This window comes from Ictidomys tridecemlineatus, chromosome 1 (assembly GCF_052094955.1).
Source record: "Ictidomys tridecemlineatus isolate mIctTri1 chromosome 1, mIctTri1.hap1, whole genome shotgun sequence".
Taxonomy (NCBI): Eukaryota; Metazoa; Chordata; class Mammalia; order Rodentia; family Sciuridae; genus Ictidomys; species Ictidomys tridecemlineatus.
This window is the reverse complement of record NC_135477.1, coordinates 177,625,861-177,649,696: the sequence shown is the minus strand read 5'-3', so window position 1 is coordinate 177,649,696 and position 23,836 is coordinate 177,625,861. Positions and strand designations below refer to the sequence as shown.

The following is a 23,836-nucleotide window of genomic DNA, read 5'->3' as shown; positions in this document are numbered from 1 at the left end:
TATATAAGATATGGTTTTCATCATTCCTGTGTTCCACACAATTCAGATGTTAGAATTATGATACTAGTTAAAAAATATCTAGTCTTATGCAGAGTTAAATTTCATTACTGGATTCTTGATATTCAACAAGTGGTAATAGTTGATTTGTTCTGAATTGAGGAAACATCACCCAGACACAACAAATGACAGCTCTGTGTTTTCATGACCCGGAAAAAAATAATACATCATTCTCGAACAGACAGAAATATCAGTGTCATTTTATGATTATGTTTCTTGGAGATCTGGAGAAGTTTCAAGAATAAAGGGGCTAGATGAATTAAATGAGACCCAGTGATAAATGTCAAGGAGAGACCTATACTTCACCAGATGAATATCCAGGATCCTGCGCTGTCCTAAACAACAAAGCAAATTGTCATCCTACACAGGTTCTACATGTCTCCTTCATGTATGCTGTAATCATCTGCAAATGGTCCATTCTTTTTAGACTGTTTTTTTTTTTTCATTGCTTTGACCAGAAGACCTGATGAGAACAAATGTAGAGGAGGAAAAGTTTATTTGGGGATCACAGTTTCAGAGGTCACACTCCACAGGTGGCCTATTCCATAACTCTGGGTCCAAGGTGGGTCAGAGCAACAGGGGGGAAGGGCATGGCAGAGGCAAACAGCTCTGAACATGGCCATCAGGAAGCAGAAAGTGAGAGTGCTCTGTTCATCAGGAATAAATATAAACTACAGACACACCCCAGTGAACATAACCGGTATCACCCGGGGTGGATACTGCAGGCAGGCAGAGTGAGGCTGAAGGTTCTGATTATATCAGTGGTTAATATCAGTGATTAATCCACCGATTAGGTTACAGGTTTCATAATCTGATCATTTCACCTCTGAACTTACTTGCGTTGTTTCACATAAATTTTGGGGGGATATCACATATTCAAACCATCATATGCTTATGTGCTGTTTTTTAAAGATTAAGTATTACACCAAAGCATACTTATGTTAGATTTTGTTTTTATTTCTGTTTTGTTTTGTTTATGCTTCCTAAGCAATGGTGAAAACAGAAATGAATGAAAAAGTCCATTACCAAGGATCAAAAGGAAATAGTATCCCTTAACAACACTTATTCTTATCAATTTATTTGAATGAAAACTAATTGTATTTGTAGCTAGAGAACTGTCTTCTAAAATGAATTTCACTCACCATACCCAAATGATAAAAAAAAAAAAAACCACTCTCACGATCTATCTAGAAATAGGATACGTGTTGTCTCAAATTAAGGAAAAACTTGATGTATGAATTTCAATGCCAATACACAATTCATTTTATCTTCAAGCACCACTACCAGTCTTAATCTATCAACCAGAACCAGGTGGGGGCAATCAAAATATTGAGAGCAGGAAAAATCCCCTGTCGGGGAACACTGGTGTTTACTATCACCCAGTAGACATTTCTATATTGCAATTATGTTGCACACTCATTTTGTTTATGATGAAACCCAGGAAAACTTAATTCTCAGAGAAGGTGAACAATAAGCCTGGGAGTATCACTCACTTTCAACATATTGAAATGGTCTGATCACCTCCTGCCAGTTGCATCCTTTTTCAGAGCACAGTTGCTTCTTTGGATCTCAGCATGTGATTCTCATTAATGGCAGCAGAGGGGGGTGCTGGAGCTCTAGGTCACCAGGCTCAAGCATTAAAACAGACCTTTGCAAACCACCAGGCTCACGGGCTGAAGGGGGGGGGGGAGTGGGAATTTCCAGGTCCCAGTAATGCTTTCTGACATATGAAAAGGGAAAATAGTTACACCTTTCACTGCATCACTGTGGGAAACTAATTTGTTTTGACATACTGAGAAGTAATCTGATGTTCGTATTTATTCTGAAAAGGCTGTATTAGCTAAAAACAAATTTCATGAATAAAACCATAGATACATAATCAGACATGTAGATCAACTGAGCATGTCTGGGATGTCGGGAATTAACTCATAAACCTCTCTTTAAAGAAACAGAATCCCTATCACTGTGAAATCCTTCAAAATTCTCTCTAGCATGGTTAGCACCCAGGACATAGCTATCCCCGGGAATGCATGGAAACATTTTAGCCAGCACGGGGGTATGCACAGATCTGACCCTCTGTTATCATGCTTCTCCTTCCGAGAGCCTTCATACATCATGGTGACTGAGAAGCTATTTCAGTGCTATTCTTGGCACCATGGCTGTCACTGAACACCTTCCTGAGTCACAGCCAGTGGCACAACAAGTTGATGTGTGGCCTTCTTTATTTATCTTTGGTTTATGAAGAGTTAGTATCTAAAATTCTCTTTAAGCCTAAGAAGCACCAACATATTCCCCAAACTCTTCTGGTTAGGAGAAGCACAGAGCGATGTACGGGTCTTCAAAGATACAGAAAGAAGGGGGAAAAAACCCTAACGAAACCACAGTGAGTGATAAGGGACCTGGAGTTACAAGTATTAAAAGAGATGAATCGCATTAACCCCTGCCCTCCCCCATTATATTCACTGCCCAGTGGAAACAACAACAGAATTACTAAAATCCCACACTCTCTAATGGGATGGTAATAGGATTCAGAGGCCATTAGGGTAAAGGCAATCCATATTTTACACTGTAATAAGCTCAGACTGAAGTTGCCGCACCCCCCTCAGAGCTCAACAATTACCAATTTAATATTAACAAATCCACAAGCGCCTTAAAAAATTGCAAAATACACCTGAGCTAAAAGTCAAAGGTCATTTTCTTAAAAATACTGTCCATATTTTGGTGAAGTGAAATCATTTCACTAAATTAAAGTGATTTTTTTTCTTTCCTCTGATATTGATTATTATTCATTCCAGAATGTGTTAGAAATGAAGGATACTGTGATTTATTAGAAGGCAGTTACAATTTACTTCTAATGATACATATTGTGTTCATGCCAAATATATTCCATTTTTTGAAAGAATTACTTTTTTCCCTCCTGTGGACACTTTTTATTGAAGAAGAAAGATAAAGAAGTATCACTGGTGTTAAGAATTTCCATATAAGATGGAGGAGTGGATTTAACAGGATCCTCTTTCATGAAGAATGGGAAGGGAAAGCAGAAATGTATGTTTTGGGGCTGGGGTTTGGGTAGAGCACTTGCCTAGCATGTGTGAGGCACTGGGTTCGATTCTCATCCACCACATATAAAACACATTCTTGGAAAAGTCCAACAACAACAAATTAAAAAAAAAAATAAATGGATGTTTGAGATGATACTCCTGGAATCAAAGATAGAACAAAGGGGTTCATAGGAAAAATTAAAACAAAAATTATTATTGTGAATTCACATAACTGAACATGCATATTGTCTGAGGAACGGCAAACTGACAAGCCTTTTATGTTTACGATATACTTTAAAATAATTATTTATATGGAATAACATTTGTATTATATTATTGTCTACATAACTTTGAGTGTGGCTGTGAGATTGTTTATGTAATACAGACAGACAGACAATGCATTTTTGGGAAAATGTTTTGATTGGTGAGTTCTAATGTTTTTGCCAGAGATGAAGGAGATAATTTGTTTATTGTTAATCTGCAACCTCTTTTTACCTGCTCTAATGCAATATTTAAAAAAAAAAATAGACTCCCTGATGATTGACAGGAAGTGTTCCCCACCCACAGAACAAGTGGTAGCGCCCTCCTCCCCACATGCTATGCCAGGGATGCTTCAGTTCTTCCAAAGTCTTATCATTCCAGTGCTGCTCTAATCAAATAAATCCATGAGTATTATCCCACCCTATCCTTTTTATAAAATATTCCTTTAGACAACATCAAGAAAAAAACAATAGAGCACAGGGTTCCATGATAAAAGAAGCAGGTCCTTAAAAGTAGCAATCATAAGATATCATATCTGCGTATTTTCCCCACCACATTCTTAATGCCTCTCACAAAACTCATCAAACTCTTGCACATTTAAAAATGGTAATACCTGAAATTAATTTGATTCTAAATCATAAAAGATTAAAAAATGTCCAGACTTTAATTTCAAGTCCATTCTTTTAACCTTTTAAAATTTTTTTTTCACGTTTTTTTAATTGGGGCATTATAGTTGTACATTTTGATGAGATTCGTTGTTACATATCCATTCCTGCACACAACACAACAATATAATTTGACCAATATCACTCCCTAGCACGCCTTAACCATATCTCTGCATGCTATGAGAATAATTTTCTACTTTAAGGGCACGGCTTTACTAAAATGGCCAAATTCAAAGTAAAAATAAATACAAACAGAAGTGGAATGGGTGCTAAGAAAACCATCACATGCATCAGAAACTACTCAGTCACCTAAGTGTGTCCATTAGCTTGGAAAGATGGTGCAGTCTCTGGGGAACCTTGTGATAAGGTTGCAAACTTAAGCTGCACAGTGTTGAAAAGGAGATTGGGACTTAATAGGTTCATTAAATTACAAGCAACTAGAAACAGGTTGATTTTATCAAATACAAGGGGAAAAAAAAGAAATGGGAATACTTAAGAAAGAAGATTGGAAATAAAAAGCCAGATAAATATGATTTGGTGGAGAGAAGACGCTCACATAAAGTGACCTGGTCCCCTAGACCCACCTGAAAACACGTCTGTGTGCATTTAGTTTGCATCATCCTTTCTGAATCATCAGTGCCTTACAAACTCCTCATACTGAGTAACCAATTATTCCATACTTAGGGTTGCAGTGCTCAGAGTCCCTGGTCTCTTTAAGCAAACTTTAACATCCAACTTTTGATATTTTGACAAGGACCTCTACAGCAGAGAGGCAGTAACCAACTTTAGGGTCCCTCCCCCCAACAAGTCTATCTTCCATCACAAGTTACAGGATCAAAGGCCAAAAAGAAAACAACTAAAAAGTGCACACTCACCTCCAACTGGAAGGATGGGTCTGTTCTGGAACTTGGGGATTTGGATCTATGTCAGGATATACATGAAGAGATGTACCTGTTAATTAATTTATCATTGCATGGCGATTACTTATATATTTCAACACTGACTCAAACATTACGGAATAAAACATAAGGCTGCCGTCATTATACCAGGGCTCAGTGAAGCAGCAGTGCTCAAGCCAGGCACACATGGACCCTGTCCTCACTGAGCTTCCCAGCTCAAATAGACAGTGAACAACCAAAACATACATGGTGAATGGACTGTTGCAGGGTCACAGCGTAGGAGCCCCTCCTTGAGACTTAGGAAACTTCTAGGAGAAAGTGACATTTAAACTGAGACCTCAAAGAGGAACAGGAGTTAGGCTGGAGGAAGTAGAGTGTTCAAGGAGACAAGAGAGATGGGTATCCACAAGGACTGGGCGATGGATGTTGTGAAGACTTAAGGATGTTGGCAGGCTTGGGACAGAAAGTGCAGAAGTCTTGGAGGATAGATGTAGGGACCCAGAGATGGGGGAGATAGTGCAGCGGAGACTTCCTGTTGCAATATAAACTTTTCAAGGACAGGATACAAATGGTATCTCCCTCATTTAATAATTGGTGACCAAGTAAAAGTAGATTACACATTGTAAATGCTCCATCAATATTTATTGAATATCTTCTGGGAATCTCATGGTGATGAAAGAAGCCACTGTGGTCTAAAGTTCTCTTAAATACTCTACACAGTCACTCTCTAAATATGCTTAGTAGCTCTTGTTTTACTTATGGCAGTACAGGTTTGGTGCATGTATATTAGTTACAGTATCTCTTCCCTATTCCATGAGTCCCCATCACCTCCCACTGCCGCATTTCTGACTGGTCCCTGTAGGTATTATGTTTGCAGCCCTTGATACAGGATTGATCTTGGAGGAGGCTGAGCTAAGAACGCAATCCACAAAAGCATAAATAAATGAATATGGGAATAGCTTATTGATAGATAGTTCTAAGTCTGAGTGATATTAACACACGTAAGACATATTATGTTCTAAGCCAAGGCATATAACCTCAACTTAAAAGAGAATCATTCATTCTTAGATTCACATGAAATCTGAGTCCCTATGGCACTGATTTCTCTTGCATGGGATGGTCTGTGAGAGGCACTGACACCTTCGCTGTCAAACAGTTTATGGCTCCATGCCGTCCTTTTCTACACTTTATGTGTATGAATTTTCCAGAGAAAAACTTGATAAGCATACTCAACAATGCAGCAATGTGCTGGGCTGTCAACAATTTTAGCTTTATATATAAAATAAATCACAATTTTCTCATACATTTTGCAACATCAGGGACGTTTAGTTCATGAGAACAAATAAAATTGCAACACATAAATCATCAAATCATTCATTTCTAAAAGTCAAGGGGACTCAATTGGCAGCTAAAATAGAAACAGTACTTTGGATATAATAGTCAAGTGTTTAAAAACAATTTACCTTTTTTGTTGTGGTACCATTTAAAAAAATCTTTAAAGATGGTTCTGGAGAATCATAGGCTATTAGAATAAACCATAATAAAGTAATTATAGCTTGGACTTCTATCAAGGTTCTTGCCATGTAAATGTTCATTTATCTGAAATTTGCTTAAAACAAATAGATTAGATTCATTTCAGGAACAAGAATGACATGACTTTTCTGTTAACACTGATTAATGATTTCAGTTTCTAATGTTCATTAGTTGACTATCATCATTTTACCATTTGAAAAATGGTCCCCAGAATCTGTGGGTCTCATCTAGACATGAGTGTCTGCCCATTTCTTATATTCTACTGACCTCTAGAGACTACATGTGTGTGTGTATAAATCACATGCAGTATGTGATTCTGAACACATAAGACTAATACCTTGTAAACACCAAACAGATTGAGAATAAAAGGATCTCAATTATGTGAGCCCATTTCATTTTGGAAAAATATGCGTGATAACATACATTCAAACAAACCCCACTGAAAGCACGAGTAATGCTGAGCACGTTGACAAGACCTTCCCTTGTGCTCTTCAGTTGGGTGAGTGATGTACAGGACTCAGAGAACAGTGAATATCAGCCAAACTGATCCTATCTTTGGTTTGTGACCTGCATCCGCAGCGGGTGGTAAGAGAATTCAGACTCTCTAGCTTGGCTTTTTCATAAAGCCAGATTTATTTTTAGTTGGAAGCAGATCATTTTATATGAGGATCTTCTCCTACAAATCCTAAGTGTCTGTATTTCTTTTTCGACTCTCTGCCTGACCAGGCCAAGCACATAAACTGTACAAGTATCTTGTGAGGCTCAAATGGCTTTGTAGTTCTTGCTTTTTCTCTCTTGCAATGTTTCCAATTATTCATTTGTGTTAGAAAATTCAACATTAAACTAGCTTCTAATTCCTTAAGAGTTATGCCTTGGGCTGGAGGTGTGGTTCAGCGGTAGAGCACTTGCCCAGCGTGCAAGAGGCCCCTGATTCAATCTATGCCTTGTTCACCTTGGTCTTCCTGGCATCTAGCACATAGTGCATCAGATTATATAAAATTAATAATGTCAATTGGAAAAACAGCACAATACTTTACCAGGAACATGCTCCTACTATATCTTACCAGACAAATACCCATTCAGTTTCTTTCTCTCTTGATAAATGCACATACATATATTTTTACATGCATTATTTGTATATAATCTCATACACATATATGTACATGTACACATAAACACAAATGCATGTTCTTCATACAACACTTCTAACTAAATTTGCCAAAGATTTTTCTGACTGTTCTTCTACATTGTAAGCTCTATAAACTATATTACTGGCTAATTTTTCATTTAAAACATGGATTGAAAACTATTAGCCATTATACTACATAATCAGCTGCAGCTGGACATTTAAAAACTTCAAATAACTTTCTTTCTAATGGACTCATTTTTAATCTAGTGATAAAAGAGCATTTTTTAAAGTACTACGAAGACAATACCACTTTGTGCCCTTTAGCCTGTAGTGTCAATTATATTATATAGCATATATTTTATCACTTACATTACATTATACATTTAGAAATAGACACATCTAGTGAATTTTAATTAGGTGCCTCGAAATACTACCAGTTGTTAACATTTACATTTGTCTAATAGGGATGATGTAAGAGAAGAGCAAACTCTTAGATCAGACAGTCTTACACATAGCCGTAAGATTTTGCAGATATTTCTGTCACAAGTAAACAAATAGTAAAGAAAACCAAATTCTGATTCTGTGAATATATCTAATAGATACAGAGGTCTCCATGCCTAGAACTTTCAGTGAGTCAAATCCTAAAAATAAATAATTTATCTAGGATTGCCTGGCATGCTGCCAGTGATAGAATTGGGATCAGACAAGTGTTGGAGAAAAACTAACTGGGCTATGAGCACCAACAAACCACTTGTGTATTTAACACCAGAGGAATATGCAAATCAGAAACCTGATCTACCCCACAAGATACATTTGCTTGATCCACATGTCCTTTTAAAAGACCTATTAGGAGCAATTGCCAACTAGTTAATTAAACATGGGAGTTGGTCTGGTGAGAGAGGAAGGGAACAATGAAACCAAAACTCTGGTTATTTTTGTGTTCCTTAAACAGCTTGGTAAGATAGCAGCCCATCAACAGCTAGGGGAAACCATTTGTAACTGGACAGATAGCTCCCTGCCCTCAAGTTGGAATTTAGCCAATCAATTTTAGCAAATAGTTTGAAAACCTAGACTCTTTACCTAATTAGACGTCCTGAATAATAATCCACAGGTTTGGATTTTTCTGCTCAAATATGCTCTTCCAGATCGTTAGTGGAGGGGCCACCGATTAGAGAAATGATTCACATCAGGTATCTGGAGTGAAGGCAGAAAGGCAGTAAGAAATCTCAATAATCCCTATGCTAGAAATTCAAACCCTGGATAAGCAGGACTCCACTCCATATGCAATTAGGATTCTGTCCAGTTAAGAGAAAATTGTAATCCATTCAGCTTCAAGCCTGTAGAGTCACATTTTTCAAAAACTTGTATTTCATCCCCCAATGGCTTAAAAAGTTCTCCTTATCAGATTGTCTCCAATTACAGAAATCTTCCCCAAGTACAAGGCTGCAGAACTATATTAAACCTGCAGGATACTGTGGAGCTGGTTGTTTTACCCAGCCTATAGCACACATGATCTCGATGAATGATGTAATACTACTGAATGGACCCGCCACAATCTGATAATCTATTTGTTCAGGTCACAAGTGTTGTCTTACTTGGGGTGGGGAGTCATCTTTGAACAGAAGGTTCAGAATAGTAAGGAAAGGATGGTCTGGGTGCACTTACACTAACTTTTAGAGAACCCCCCCACACTTGCCCTTACACACACACACACACACACACACACACACACACACCACACACATACAAACACCACACACACACACACACACACACGAAACGATGAAGGCTACTTAAGTACATCTTAAGTACATCTTACTTAAGTACATCTCTGGTCTGTCCAGTAATGACAGAAGAAGTAGGATAAATGCAGATCTGTGAGCAGGAAAAGGTATGATCACAACTGTCCGACCAAAGTCAAGAGTGAAAAGGCAGCTCAACTTCAGCATGTTTATCACAATGTAGTTGAAGCAAAGCAAATAAAACCTAATGGTAATACCATTAGGTTAAAGGACACACCTCTGGTGAATATAAGGATGTGTATGTTACAGATTTGTCAGTGCTGATTTTTCCAGGGTTTTTAGAACCCTCTGAGAATACACAGAAGCAAAACAGTCAAATAAGGCAGGCTGAAGGAAACAGAAAAAAAAAAAAAAAAAAAAAAAACTCCACCTACATTCAAGGTACGAGACAATAATTTCTAAGCCTTTGGGATCTATTTTTTCCTTGCATTGTAATGCAGTCAAGTGCATGAGTGATGTCTTTTGTGTTTCATAATGTCAAGTGTGAATGTCATGGGCAGCCCCCCATCTCTGATGGTATTAAAATGGTGGGAAGATGAAAAGCTTGGAAAAGTAAATGGAACAAATTAAATTAAAGTGGTTGAAGGACAAGGAAAGTCACTCATCTATATTTTGGTTCTGAGGTGATGGTGGTGACCCTGTCCAAGTGAACAGGCTGGTAAAACTTGCATTTGTGAGAAATAAAAAATTGTGACATTCCACTTCTTTAATTGCACTGATAATTATTTTTTTCTCCTCTTCATTGTGAAGAGTCTTGAATGCAAGGAAACATCGTATACGTTTACATATAAATTTCCATTATACAGTCTGAGTTGTCTCCATGGTGGAGCTTGTCAGTCAAAGAGTTCAAGGTGAGCTAGTCGAGGTTTAGAGAAAGTAACTGACAGCACTGGAAATTCAGAAAGGCAATTAATTCCAATAAATAAAGTCTATTCTTTTTCATAGAAATGAAAACTCTCAAAGATCATAAAAATCCAACTTGATCAATGTCAGAACAGAGATAAACATAACACTAATTGGTGATGCCCAAATAGCCCAGATAGAACACCATATTTTTGGAACTACAGATCTCATCTTCAACAAATGGGGAAGGTTTTCCTCAAGAAAACATGATAACAAATGCATATACACAAAATCCCTCTCTAATGAGGCCATGACATCTACAGTACAGAGAAGAAATTGCAATAATTTTATAATAGAAAGGTGCTTCTCTAGCCATTCTCCTTCCCCTTTGTAATCTCTCTCAACTTCACTACCTACATCTAGGCTAATGCAACAGTTGATTCACTGGCCTCTAGCTCCAAGACTAAGCATTCTCATTGTTTTCTCAACAACATTCCTAAAAGGTAGCACCACATCCTAATAGTTTCAATAGCTCCTTAAGGCTGCAATTCAATGGGAAGAAAGGTGCCCCCTAGATAGGTATTTCAGAATCTCTTAATGTAACTGCCTAGCATGGCAGTAACTCACTAGTCCAATCAATCCCACTTTCATCTGGGTCTCAACTCATCTGCAAGCTGCCACATCACCTCTCCAGGAGCTATCAAACACACTGATTTCCAGGCCTTCCATTGTTCCAGTATCAATCTTGGTTTTGGGCACTGCCTGCCACGTGTCCGTCTAATAGGCCTGACCAGGATCATTCCAGGTTTTCATCTTCCACTGCTAATTCAAAGGATCCCCTCAACCTGCAGCAACCTTTTCTTCCCTGCTCTGCTGAGGGAGGGAGGGAGGACCCTGTACATTTATCGCATTAGGCGCTCTCTTGGTATCCCTGTCTTTAGAAGGCTGTCAGTGAGACAGGATAGACCTTCCTGTGTTAGTAGTACCATTGGCACATTCAACCCCCGGTGCTTTGGGCATAGTCTGTTCTCGAGAGTTCCAATTTAAGAAGGAGACCTAGAAGCCAATAGCAAATAATACAGAACTTGAATATAAATTCTGGCACCAAATTGTAAAGCTTTATTTTTTAAAGGTGCACACACACACATATAAACCAACAAACCACTGTGTCAAACACAAATAATCAATTTGAATCAAAGTAAAATCATCATCATCATCATCATCATCATCATCACCTGAAATCTCTTTACAACTGGGTGGACTTAACAGTACTAATCATAACACAGAAGTCGCTGACACTCATGCCTTCTAAACACAAGCTTTTTCCTCTTGGAAAAGGGAAGATTGAAAAAAAGAAAAGAAAGATGTTCAATCAAAACATCCTATGGAGTATTTCACACCTCAGGAACAAAAACTGACATAGAAGTGCTTCAATGCAAAAGAAAAATCCACAGGGCACAGAGCTAGGTATGCCTAAGGTAAGGAAAACCCAAAGCTCTCCAACAGAGGTCGAACCCCTGAACTCTCTGTAAGTGATTTTGCAACGCCTAACAGTCTCCTCACATTGAAAAAAAAAAAAATATATATATATATATATACACACTTTCTTTCACAATTGAAATCAGTTAATTGATCATTTCCAAAAATAAATATTCCCATAGACAGAGGTCATTGGTTGCCTGAAATTGCATCAGTCCGTGTCTGGGTACTAGAATCCTGGGCTCCTTGGGGACGTCTTTGTCATTTTATCAGAGTGATTACCAGCAGAGTAGTTCCAGCGTGGGTCTCCTCAGCTTCTAGCACTTCTATTTGCTCTCTGCATTCCTATTTTCTCCATCAAGCCTTGTGGATTTTGCTTTGGCAAATCTGGCACTTAATATCCAATGTTAATTACATTTCCTATTCTGAGGAAAATCCTATTGGGCTAATTTTTCAAAATCATATAATGAAAGAACTTCAGTGAAAAACCATGTAGGTTTTCGATTGTTTTTTACGGGTAGATCTATTAAGCACTTAATATTCAGTGGGAAAACAGTCTCAGAGCAATGAAATTCTATTACTTTAGAGGTTGCATGCTTTTAATTTCTTAATATTTCATTACATGTTGGCAACTGGTGCATATTTTTATAATGCGTTTGATCATTACTCTTCTCAGGGTATTCTATTTCAGTTCTTCCTCTGACATCATATTTGCATGTTAAAGGGTTTCAGCATTCAGGGATGAAATGTTCTGAATAGTAATGTGCAGTTAACTTGATTTTTTAAAAACGGAAAACAGCAAACAGACATTATATATTGGGACTAAGGAGAACAATCTCATAATTTTAAAATCTAACTCAAGCTCTAATAGCTTCCTATAGAACATAATAAAAGGTAATGATTCAATCTAATTCATTAATTAGCAAATTATACAAAATGCTATCAGCAGAGTTTGGGGAGAAGGATCTTTTCTTTGCCTTTTGTAAGTCTACAGCATTTCTTTCTTTTCTTTTTTTTTTCCTGTAAAAAAATTATCTTTTCTTTGCTCTCCAGCAACATCTACTGGAAAAGTCAGAAAAATGCTATTTATATGAATCAGGTAGTTTGAGTGAGGATAGCTTTGATTACCATCTACCTACAAAGTACTGCTGAACCACCATCCAGTTTACAATGCAATGATTTCTGCTTAGTTCTATTTCATTCTCTAGGAGAAGGATGGTGGCTCAGTGATGCAAATTGCCACGCTGCAACTTCAAAATTTATCGCTGCCTCACCTTGAGGAAGTAATTTTCAAAAATAAAAGTAAAAAGCATATGTGACAATGACAACATATTTCTCCTGGCCCGTCTTCTCAACACTTACCACTCACTTAAGAAATAATCATCATTATCAGCACAGAATGACAGCCCTTGATAGTTAGGTACAGCTGAAGTCATAGAAAAGACTCATGCAAGGAAGCCATGTAGAAAAAGACTGAATTTGAGAAAAGCTACTTCAAGATTCTGCAAAGTTCCTTAAGTTTTTTAAAAAAAAAAACAACACACAAAACACTACATGTGAGGTGATTTTTAAAATTCACTACACTACCACCAAAATGACCACATCAAATGTTCTATGGCAATTTCTTTTACCCTTGTCCACATCTTTCTCTGCTTTTTAAACCATAAAGAAAAATTAAGTTTCCCAGCACCTGTATTGGTGTATTCTCCAGAACTTCTTCCAGAGATTATCTCTGGATGAGGAGGTGTGCTTAGACACGGAGTCCACTTGGTCCCCACCCCTCCATATCCAGCAGTTCCCAATTCCCTCATAAAACTGGATTCACGGGCTGTGCCCACATGCCATCGGATGGTCTGGCAAACATCAGACATGCCGGAGCAAGGTATCTCAGAGCAAGTCCAGTTTGGAAATGCAACTAAAAAAAATCTGATTACCAAACAAATATATAAAATATCCTTTAATGCCTGCTTGCTGAACTCAACAATTCCGGAGTACAGCTGTTCTTTCTAGGATCAAACCTTGGGGAGGTACCGGTCACCTTTCTGAATCTCCTTCCCGAGAAGCATTCTTCTAGCAGAATTCTGTACTTTTAATATTAAGACTTTCCCACCCCTCAATATATCATGTAAAAATGAATTGAAGCATGACAGGTAACACCCTAGGTAAAATCCTGGTTATCCTTAAATATGAAAGTTAGCCAATTAGAGTTTTATTTTTTCATTCTCAAATATCAATTCATTCACGCCAGCAATAAATTTTAGCAGCAGATGCAAGGAACACAAAATCCACAAAGACTGAGGTTAAAAACAAATAGCCAAAACTTTAATAAAACAACAGCAGCAACAAAAAATCCAGTGCTGAGAGATTCGAGTGTATAACATTTTGTGTTTGTTCAGTGTTAAAATAGATGTGAGCTTTTTAAGCTTCATCCCAATGCTCTTTAAAGGAGAAATGCTATCAAATATAATCCACAACTCCCATTCACAGGGCACAAAACGGACATCTTCCTGAAAGCTACCTACAGTGGAGGGCCACATGCATTCTAGATTTAGGGTCCTCACGCAAAGTTCCGACTTCAGCCTGATAATTAGCCCCCTCCATTATGAAGCCGCTTCTAATCCACAAAGATTTAGCCAACAGCACCTCCAGAGTTAACTCCCTTTCAAACTGTCATAATTCAGTTATCCCAATTATTTACTGGATCCATTTCCAAAAACATGCCTTAACCTGAGGTTTAAACTTCATATTTCATTTGGGACAACACTTAATCTCCATTTATGAAACATCCACCTGACCCAGGTTAAGGAGATATAAAAGCGCCTCACCCACAAGAGCCAAGCCAAACAGACCCGAGAGCTCGACTTAAATAAACTCTACCCTTGCTTAAACCTCCGGTGAAAAATTATTATAACGCATCAGAAGTTCAGTTAGAAGAAAAATTTCAAATGCCAGCTGTCTCCCAGGGTTTAAGTCCCAGAGTTCAAAAGCAGTATCAATTGGATGATGATGATTATTATTTTTTTTCTTCCGTTCGCTGTTTAGAATTTAACGTAATGCAAACTGCTCTTCGGATCAAAATCATCTTTCTCCTCTCTCCCCTTAAATAAAAGGGAGGAGAAATCATTCGGTAATAAACGCATTTACTATACAAATCTATTTTCAATTGAATTTGCTGCATGCTCTAATTCATCAAAATTAATACAGGTACTTTCTATGTTAAACAAAAGGAAGCCGACTGAAAAATCGGCTTCTGCTGCGGATGCCTTTCTCAATTACAAAACGGTAAAAACAGAGATTTAACTAAGCCACTCGGTCAAACCCTCCGATCGGCGCTCTTACCTGCCTCAGCTGAAGGCTTCCTTCCCTTGTTAGCAGCGGGCAGCATCTCTAGCTGGCTCCAATCCTCACCACCGGTCTCAAATTACACCGCTAAGTCCACCCCCTCGCCTCTTTCCCCCCTTTTTCTTTTCTTTCTTTCTTTTTTTTTTCTTTCTCCCTTTCCTTTCTTCCTTTCCCCCCACCCCCCCAGCAAGAAAAATGCTTATTGAGAGTGATTAGTTTTTTGTTGTCCCTTTTAAGTCCCTCCTGCGGGAAGGAACAGGGGAGCAATGTGACGCCACCTTTTAATCTTTTGTAAGAGTGAAAAGGCAGAAAAGGAACGCTCGATCAAACTGAGCTGCACACATGACTTAAACTCGCAGGAGACGCTGCCGCTGCCCTGACGAAAGCACCGCCAGGCTTGAGTGTAAGAACAGAGAGGAGAGGAGAGTCGATGGAATGTGACAACGTATGTGCATCAAAGGCAGAGGAGAGAGAACAATGAGCGGGGGAAAGACAGCGAGGAGAGGTGGAGAGAGAGAGGGAGAGAGGGAGAGGGAGAGATGGAGAGGGAGCGACAGAACACGGAGGAGAGATAGAACGGGTTTCAGGCAAAGGATCCTCAGAATAAAGCCACAGTGCAGTGTCTGGCAGCTTCTGTTTTTATCTCAGCGAGCTTGATACACTGCCTCTCTCATTTAGAAACACATTCGTGTATCTTCCAGGTTTGAAAACTGAGATAATCGCAGCGTGTCTCTGGTTTTTGTCTGATTGGCATTTAACTGTGCGGTTGTACCTGTGATTTTTTTTTTTTTTAGGATGCATTTATGTGCAATTTATTTCGCATATTTATTTATGTAGGCAAAAATGAAAGCTGCTAATTTCTACGGCAATTTGCAATGTAGTTTTACTGGCAGATGGAACTCTACTTATCATAACTGCTGACAAACTGCCACGGGTAAACAAAAGAAGAAACAAATGCTTCGTCTTGATAATTGTCTTTAAAAAAAAAAAAAAAAAAAGAGCCCACACCAAAATATTAGTACTTGCAAAAGCGATGCTTCCTGGTTCAAGTTTCAAAGGTGTTTCTATTTTTTAGTAATAATGGCCAAATAAAAGGGAAGGCATGATGTTTGAAGGAAAAGGTGGTGGGAAAGAGGTTATTAGGAAAGTGAAAACCTAAATTCTTCCTGGGTTCCCTCCAAATATGCCAACCGGACTTGCTTTCTGGAGTCCTGGAACAGAGTTTTTGAGTCACCATTGCCCCTGACTTTTACTGCATCTTCCTGCCTTCCTGTAGCGTTTTAAAGTAGGTTCCATTTTTTAAAACAAAGTCGAAAAGAAATGATTTCCCAATTCAAATTGTTTCAAATGCCGTCTCGCCAGCTTTGTTCCATTTCTGCTGCTCTCCTGCCACATGGGGGCCGGGATTACACAGTTAAATTCCCTAAGTGACCTCTTTTATAAGGATGTAAATTGCTGATTCCAAGGTCAAGTATTTGGTAGAAGTTATGGGTGACAAATGACTGTTGCTTTCCATGTTAACCTGAGCTAAACCAGTAGTGAGCCAGCAGGAAGAGGAGACAGCCGACCTTTTAAAGGACCGTTTCTTTAAAAAATTGTAACTCTAAAATGAGAAATGAAATTCTATGTGCCCTACTTCTAACGATTATTATTTTGGAAAAACTAAAAAAAAAAAAAAAACCCAAAAAACAAAAACCCACTCCCAAATACTAGATTATTTTATTTCAGCCATGTTATATACATAGAACAATATATGCATACACCTTCATAGTCTTGTATTTTGGCATTCTGGGAGAGCCACCAGATAGGGAATGAGAGCTGGTCCACCCTGTCTCTACCCTGACTGCAACATTGTATCCCAAGAGGGAGTGCTTAATCCTGTTAAACTCCAAGTGCCACCCTTTCCATGGTTTGTCAATAGGTGGATATCTTTTGTGCTTGGGCCCTAAGGAAGAAGTTCAGGAGCCCCGATATGCTCTGGATGAAGCTTTGCTTATCATGAAGGCCACTCAGAGAATAGAGAACACTCCAGGGTTGAACAGAAGGCAGCTGGGCAGGGAACAGAGAATACTCAGATGCAGAGTAGAAGGGAAGTTGCAAGAGAGAGCTGGGAGACACGGTGCCTGGTCAATGTGGAACTCTCTACAAAACGTTTCACAGAGTATATTGGAAATAGCTTCCTTTAAGACATTATTGATACAGGCTCTATAGTTAAAATTAACTTTATACAAGGGAATAAGTGGCCTGAAGAATTTTCTGGCAATAAAAATAAAGACCCAGTTATGAGGATGCTACCATTTCAGTACTATAAAAGCAGAGGAGGGGGCCTGGGGCTTATCGAACTGGATCAGTGAAACATCCTCAATGAGAAATAAAAAGGAAATCAAGACCAGACCAAAAGAAAGATATTTTTAAAGCTATAAATGGCCATCAGTATTGTTGCTTATTTTTTATCATTTTCTCAGTGAGAAGGAGGTACCTTGAATGGACATCATTTGTAGTTTGACACCTATAATTTATTCTCAAGATATCTTGAACTGGGGGGAGGGAGGTATTTTTCTGGGTGCCAATGGTGGCCGAAACCATGTGACTATTTCTTACTGGAATGTGACTTTAGCACCCTTCCTTTCTCTGCAGGACAGCTTTATATTCATATGCTTCTGCTGTGGAATACAGCACAGTAGCTACATTCCTGGTCTCTGGAACCAGGCAAGATGGGACTGAATCCCAGCTTCACCAACTGCTTGCAAGGTGACCTTGACATAGTTCTTTTACCTCTCTGTGGCTGTTTCCTCATCTTAGAATGTCATTCTGCCTGTCTTACAGCTGTCAGGAGGAATAGCTGCAGCCTGTGCTGCTATAGGTTTTACTCCTGCACGTAGCAAGTTAGCAAGTGTTTTGTACATGTTAACGGCTACCATCAGGAAATCTACTCCACCCCTTTTTAATTTTTTTTCCCCAATGGGTAACAGACAACATTTCGACACCTCAAACCGAATGACCCACAGAGACTTCTCTCTCCTCTGACCTTCTTCATAAGCTCCACTGATTCCAGCTGCCCTCTGGTTCTCTTTGCTTGGACAAGATGCCTCAAACTCTGTGAGAGCTACAAACAAATGTGTGACTCTGCCCTGCCACAAGCTTTCTCTCCAAACACCCTCATGGATGTAAATGCAAACGTCTTGATATCACTCAGGGCTCCTTTCTTTCTTTTGAATCAATCATTCAGTTATCAGTAACTATCACATACCACTCCCATAACTCTTAAAGATCTTGCTGTTTCATTTCCAGATCCCCAACCTTCTGGATCTCTGCACTATGGCAGCATCCATTCATAAGGCACTTCTCTTTGCTTTTATTTTATTTTATTTTACATGTGCTGAGCACATGCAGGGTAGGGGTGTCACCCCTCTTGGAGATATTCCTAAGGGTCCTGCTAGGGACTACACCAGATTGTACCATCACCTCCTTCCCCCTCTCAAGAGAACCCTGGGGCTCCCAGGAAGGAGAGGGTATTTCTCTAGGTGTTACCTTGAATCCTACCTAATATACAAAGCAGCTAATCTTTGGCAAGTGAGTACTATTAGTGCCTCGTTAGTTGCCACACCTCTCCCTGCTGTCATGACACAGCTTATTGAAAATAACCGTCCTAAGACATTTTCTTTTCTTCTCCAATTCATCCTTTGCAAGCCAGAATAGCCTTCTTAAAATGCCACTCTGAATGACATCCATTCCCAATAGTTATTGATTGGTCAATTGAAAGTCTGTTTTATTTCATTATCTTATGTATTGGCCTAAAAATCATCAAAGGCTCACAGTTCCTTGGAGAATAAAATGCAGATTTTTTGCCTCGCATGGAGTCGCCTCTGTGGTTTGACACCCACCCATCCCTGTAGCTGTCATCTGTTCTGTGGCTACTAGACAAGAGCTGGCTGTACCCCCACCTGATCCCTGTGCCGTGCCCCCAGAGCTGCTCTGGTTAGAACACCTCATTCCCTTCATCACAACAGATTTGACTTCAATTTCTTTATCTAAGACCAGAACAAGTTACAAGTCCTCCAGAAAGATGTCCTTGACCTTCCTGCTTTACAGCAGTGAAATTGCTTTAATCACAGTAGCTATCCAAGTGCCCTAGGAAAGGTGACGTACATCATCATTAGGAGCTTGGCTTTGGAGTTGGCCTGAGGTCCAAATCCTGACCTGAAATTGACTTTCTAATTGTGGAACACTGGTCAGATTCTTTCCTCCCTAAACCCTATTCTCCTCATCTGCAAACCATTGGGAGGGTCTCATTAGCTGATCCATGTAAAGCAATTAGCACAAATTTTAGTTTACACCTAGCACCTATACAATAAAGAGTAGTTACCAATAATACAAGTGCTTCTTTAGTGAACAGACCCATTACTGCCTCAATTTCTAACCACCAAGATAAACCTCCAAATGGCTATTACAAAATGACCAACAGAACAAATTTACAGAGATCACACAAGCAGCAAGTGGCACAGCCTGAATGCAAGCCTTGGTCTGCCTATCTTTGAGGGCTTTTTCTTTATCCACACCAATTACATAGGCCTAAGCCTTGGCCACATTAGGTATGGTTATTATTTGGTTTTTTAATAATAAGCCAAATGAGAACAATATTCATGTTTTAAACATCTCTGCAGCTTTATACCTTCCGTAAATCTTTAAGAAAAGCAGCTTGCTTACTCGGTAAATGTTTGTTGACTGCTTGCTCATCTGCATGAGTGAGGATTAGAGTTTTTAACCACATTTAAATTCAGTGACACTGTTTTTTGAGGAAATGGTTTCATCATTTCTATGAACACCATCATAATTATACAAAATAATATAAAAGACAAACATTACATATGAATGAGCCATGTAGATAGAAACAAATGGAGTTCTCAGCAACAACAACAACAACAAAAATGTAGGAAAGTGATACTCACCGATTTGGTTCCTCATACTTGGATTTAAACTCTGCTTGAAGTTGAGCCCCTCAGGCCACCCATTCCATGCATGGGAAGAGGAGGTTATTAGCTAGAAATCATCCTTTCAATATTATACAGAGAGGCAGAAATAACCAATACCCACAGTGTCCAGTCACCTTTAATTCTTTCTCTTCAATAAATGCAATAATTATGTTCTCATTTATTCTTTCCCTGGCTAAGACTATATAATACTAAAAAAAAAAACCTGGAGAAACATAAAAATATTCTGTCTTCCAATATGTTTTTCTGTGTATACAGTTATGAAAAATATTGCTAAATTTTTAACAAGTTAAATAAGTACTTTTAATGCACATGCACTCTACACACACACACACACACACACACACACATCTGTGGACTCTACCCATTGGTGCACAAGCAAAAAGCAATAAATGAAGAGAAATGCCTGTACTGCCCACTTGGGAAAACCAACAGTATCAGGCACTTATCTTGTACCAATCTTGCCACATTTACATAGACTTCACAGAGTCAGGATGCTTTTGTGTTGTATAGGTCCCTGCTGTGTTCCCAGTACCCAGACCAGTGCAACACACAGTGGGTGCTCAATATATATATATAATATATATAATATCACTATAATATATATATATATATATATATATATATATATATATATATATATATATATATTAGCTAAGTGAATAGGTGAGTGGAACTCACAGCCATTGTGCCCAGACAGTCTATTTCTTGTAAGTCATCCTGCTTCCTCCACGGGTTCTCCTTTGACGTAGAATTTGCTTTGTGATACGTTTGCTGACTTTTGCTGAATATAATATTGCCTCATCCTCATTAAATCCTTTCTAAAAGTATATTAGCTCATGACAAGTTCTCTTTTCTAAAATTTCCAAGCACTCATTGCCTGGGACATTTCATTACATATAATTTTCCAATTAGTCTTGTCCTGACTTTGGACATCCTCTACTGTTGGTGAACTGCTATGCTACTAAAATTCTAGGTTGCTTATACTAGATTCTATCTTATATAGATCTTTTTTTTTTTTTAACAAAGATCTTCAGTTCCTTGAAGGTTTACAAAATTCTTTGTTTTTGCATAATACATATTGCTTAGTACTTACTCTTGTACTTAGTGGGATTACAAAACTATGTTGATTTGGTGTTTATTGATGAACATATTACAATACAGCCCCTACCATTTAAAACACTGCTGTTAGAATGCAGCTGAAAATGGCCAACGTATGTACCATGATTTCTGTAGCTTGTTCTCCCTTGAAGTAGTATGAAGGTTTGTGCATTTACTTACTTCAGTGTGTGTGTGTGTGTGTGTGTGTGTGTGTGTGTGTGTGTGTTTATTTCTTGGGCACATTCTTTGCATCAACCGGTGTTTAGGTTCACTCATCTCAAGCTCAACTCATCAGACTGAGACTCTCTTGGTAGAAAGAATTACAAGTGCCTTCTGGGAGAACCTAGTTTTCCCCTGATCATTTAAACACTAGTTGGAAGTTAACTGGCATTGACCCATTGTGGGGGAGGAGATTCGCAATCCCATAGGGTCTCCTTCTGTGGGGTCATTTCAGGACCAATTATGTATTCATGTTTTCTGAGAGGTTTGTTTTTCCTCAAGGTGAATATGGTTGGAAAAACCTCATCGTGAGCAGAGGTTCTCTACCTTCACAGCACTTCTGCCTGGATTCAACAAAGGCTCATGCTACTAGAATCTTCTATAAATTACCGCTTGTCAAAATGAAAGAAACAAACATTCTCCAAAATACAAAAGAAAGAACCTAACCTTCAAAGTTCCCAAAATGTCCTTAATGTTCTTATTTATGAAGATGAAATAATTCATGTCCATTTTTATATTTGCTTCCAAAATTTCGATGAGTATATAACATGATTAAAGGTTTGTGATATAGATGGTTTTCTGAAACTAGTTTATTGAATATTGTAATTATATCAGGTCTTATTTAGCCAATTAAAACAAATTATTTTGCCTATAAAATTGCTAATGTTAATTATCATGTTCTGGCATTTTGGTTTTTGTCGGTTGAACAGAAGTTGCTCCTGTCTGTGTTCCATTCCATTCCTGTTTTGCATAGTGATTTGAACAACCCCTTAAGTGAAAATCAAAGTAGCAGCCTCTTAATCATAAAGTAAAAATGGAAGGCAAATCAAGAGAGAACCTCAAATCCCTGCTTCCCATGGTGGACCGAATAGAGTTGGCCTCAATGAAACCAGAAGTCAGAATTTACGTTCCTGTCCATTGAGCTGAATACGGGCTTTGGTGGACTATTTGGTTCTTGTTACTGATGTTTTTCAATACGAAACATTTGAAAGCATCCAACCAGAAGTTGCACAATGATCACAGCCTTGAATGTATTCATCAGAAAAACGCACTCACTGCTACAGGTTTTATTTTTACAGTAACTAGTGTGCTGTTCTGCTCGCCAGCTTCTTCAATACTCTTACCCATGACAATCACAAAAGCAATTCACAACCTGACTTATCAGATAGTTCTGTTTTACAATAATCTGGTTGCTATTTGTAAAATCCAGGATAAAACAGTGCAATTTCTGATGTTGAATATCTGAAAAGCTCGGGAAGCTGCTAGGGAGAGATATGCACTAAAATATGTAATGCGGTGGAATTACAACAAACAGACATTCTGGAGGGTGTACACTCTGGTGCATCTCTGAGTACGTGACATTTCACGGAGCTACTTTCGAGATTTCCAAATAAAATCTGCATTTTGACAGTCCCCTTCCACTTGATTTTTTCCTAGACCCAAATTTACCTCTTTTATTAAAAAATAAAGAAAAGGTAAAGCTTTCTTTAAAAGAATGATTGATTGAAAATAATCACCACTGAATAACTGTTTCCAGAACAAAATGAAGGCAAGGATCTCAATTAAATAGTATATTTCATGAGCTGGCTCCTAAATCTCTAGCTGCACTATGAAAGCAGTAGCATCTTTCTGATGTGATTTTAACTAACACAAAACTAGTGATTTTTAACAGCAACAAATCCCCTATAAAAAGGGGCTTACAACAAAAAGTAAACAACTTTTCTAGTAATTGTACGGTGCAGATGTCAAAGAATAGTGGCATATACACTCTCTGAAGGAGCCAGACACTGGGGAACACTTTGGGTGTCTGCATGCCCATGTATTAGCATGTAAAAGAAATGGGAATAGCATGCCACTGAGAGGCAGTATAGTGTAATAGAAAAAGTTGCATTTCAATCCCAGACTTGCCACCACCTATGTGGTGACATCTATACATGACACTGGCCAAAATCCTGTAACCACTATCCATCTGCTCAACTTCTCCATCCGCTCAATGGGACTGATTTCTCCCAGTTTATGATAATAAAATTAAGAAAAAGCATTAGAATAATTACATAGGCAGAGCCCCTTTATCCTTTCTTTGAGAAGTTAGATCCCTCCAAAGCTAAATCCACTCCAAAGAAAGAGGAAGTTGTGTTCTGGAAGCTAAATACTCTTCTGGAGGCTGCTGGGGCATCAATTAATACAGTGATGTAATAAACCACTCAATAATCCAGCATTGGCTGAAAGAATTAATGCTATTCACCTCTTCTGCTGTCAGTGTAATACCATACACTCAGAGGATGCTCAATAAATATTAGCTGATGATGATATTGACAGGGTACCATGTACAGTCACAGCACTAAGTGAATTACTAAGTTTACAATGGTTCAGAAAACTCATTGAATAATTATGGGCAATAAAAGAAACCTATCCCTGACCTCATTTACTTTATTATGATATCATCTCATGCATAATAAGAACATCACCAATTG

At 38.4% G+C, this 23,836-nt stretch overlaps 1 protein-coding gene across 17 annotated transcripts in view; it reads right to left on the bottom strand.

Moving 5' to 3' along the window:
• The window catches only part of Tenm2 (teneurin transmembrane protein 2), a 2,558,256-nt gene that overhangs the window by 608,900 nt on the left and 1,925,520 nt on the right, over nucleotides 1–23,836 (bottom strand). Inside the window, exon 1 of one of the 17 annotated variants that reach the window (XM_040272441.2) lies at nucleotides 15,049–15,192. The exons of 15 other annotated variants lie outside the window; for them this stretch is intronic. In XM_040272441.2, coding sequence (XP_040128375.1) covers nucleotides 15,049–15,094 — 46 coding nt within the window. In that variant the 5' untranslated portion in view covers nucleotides 15,095–15,192. Of the gene's footprint in view, nucleotides 1–15,048; nucleotides 15,193–23,836 lie in introns of those variants that run through there. One more of the 17 variants, XM_040272445.2, reaches the window with a different exon arrangement.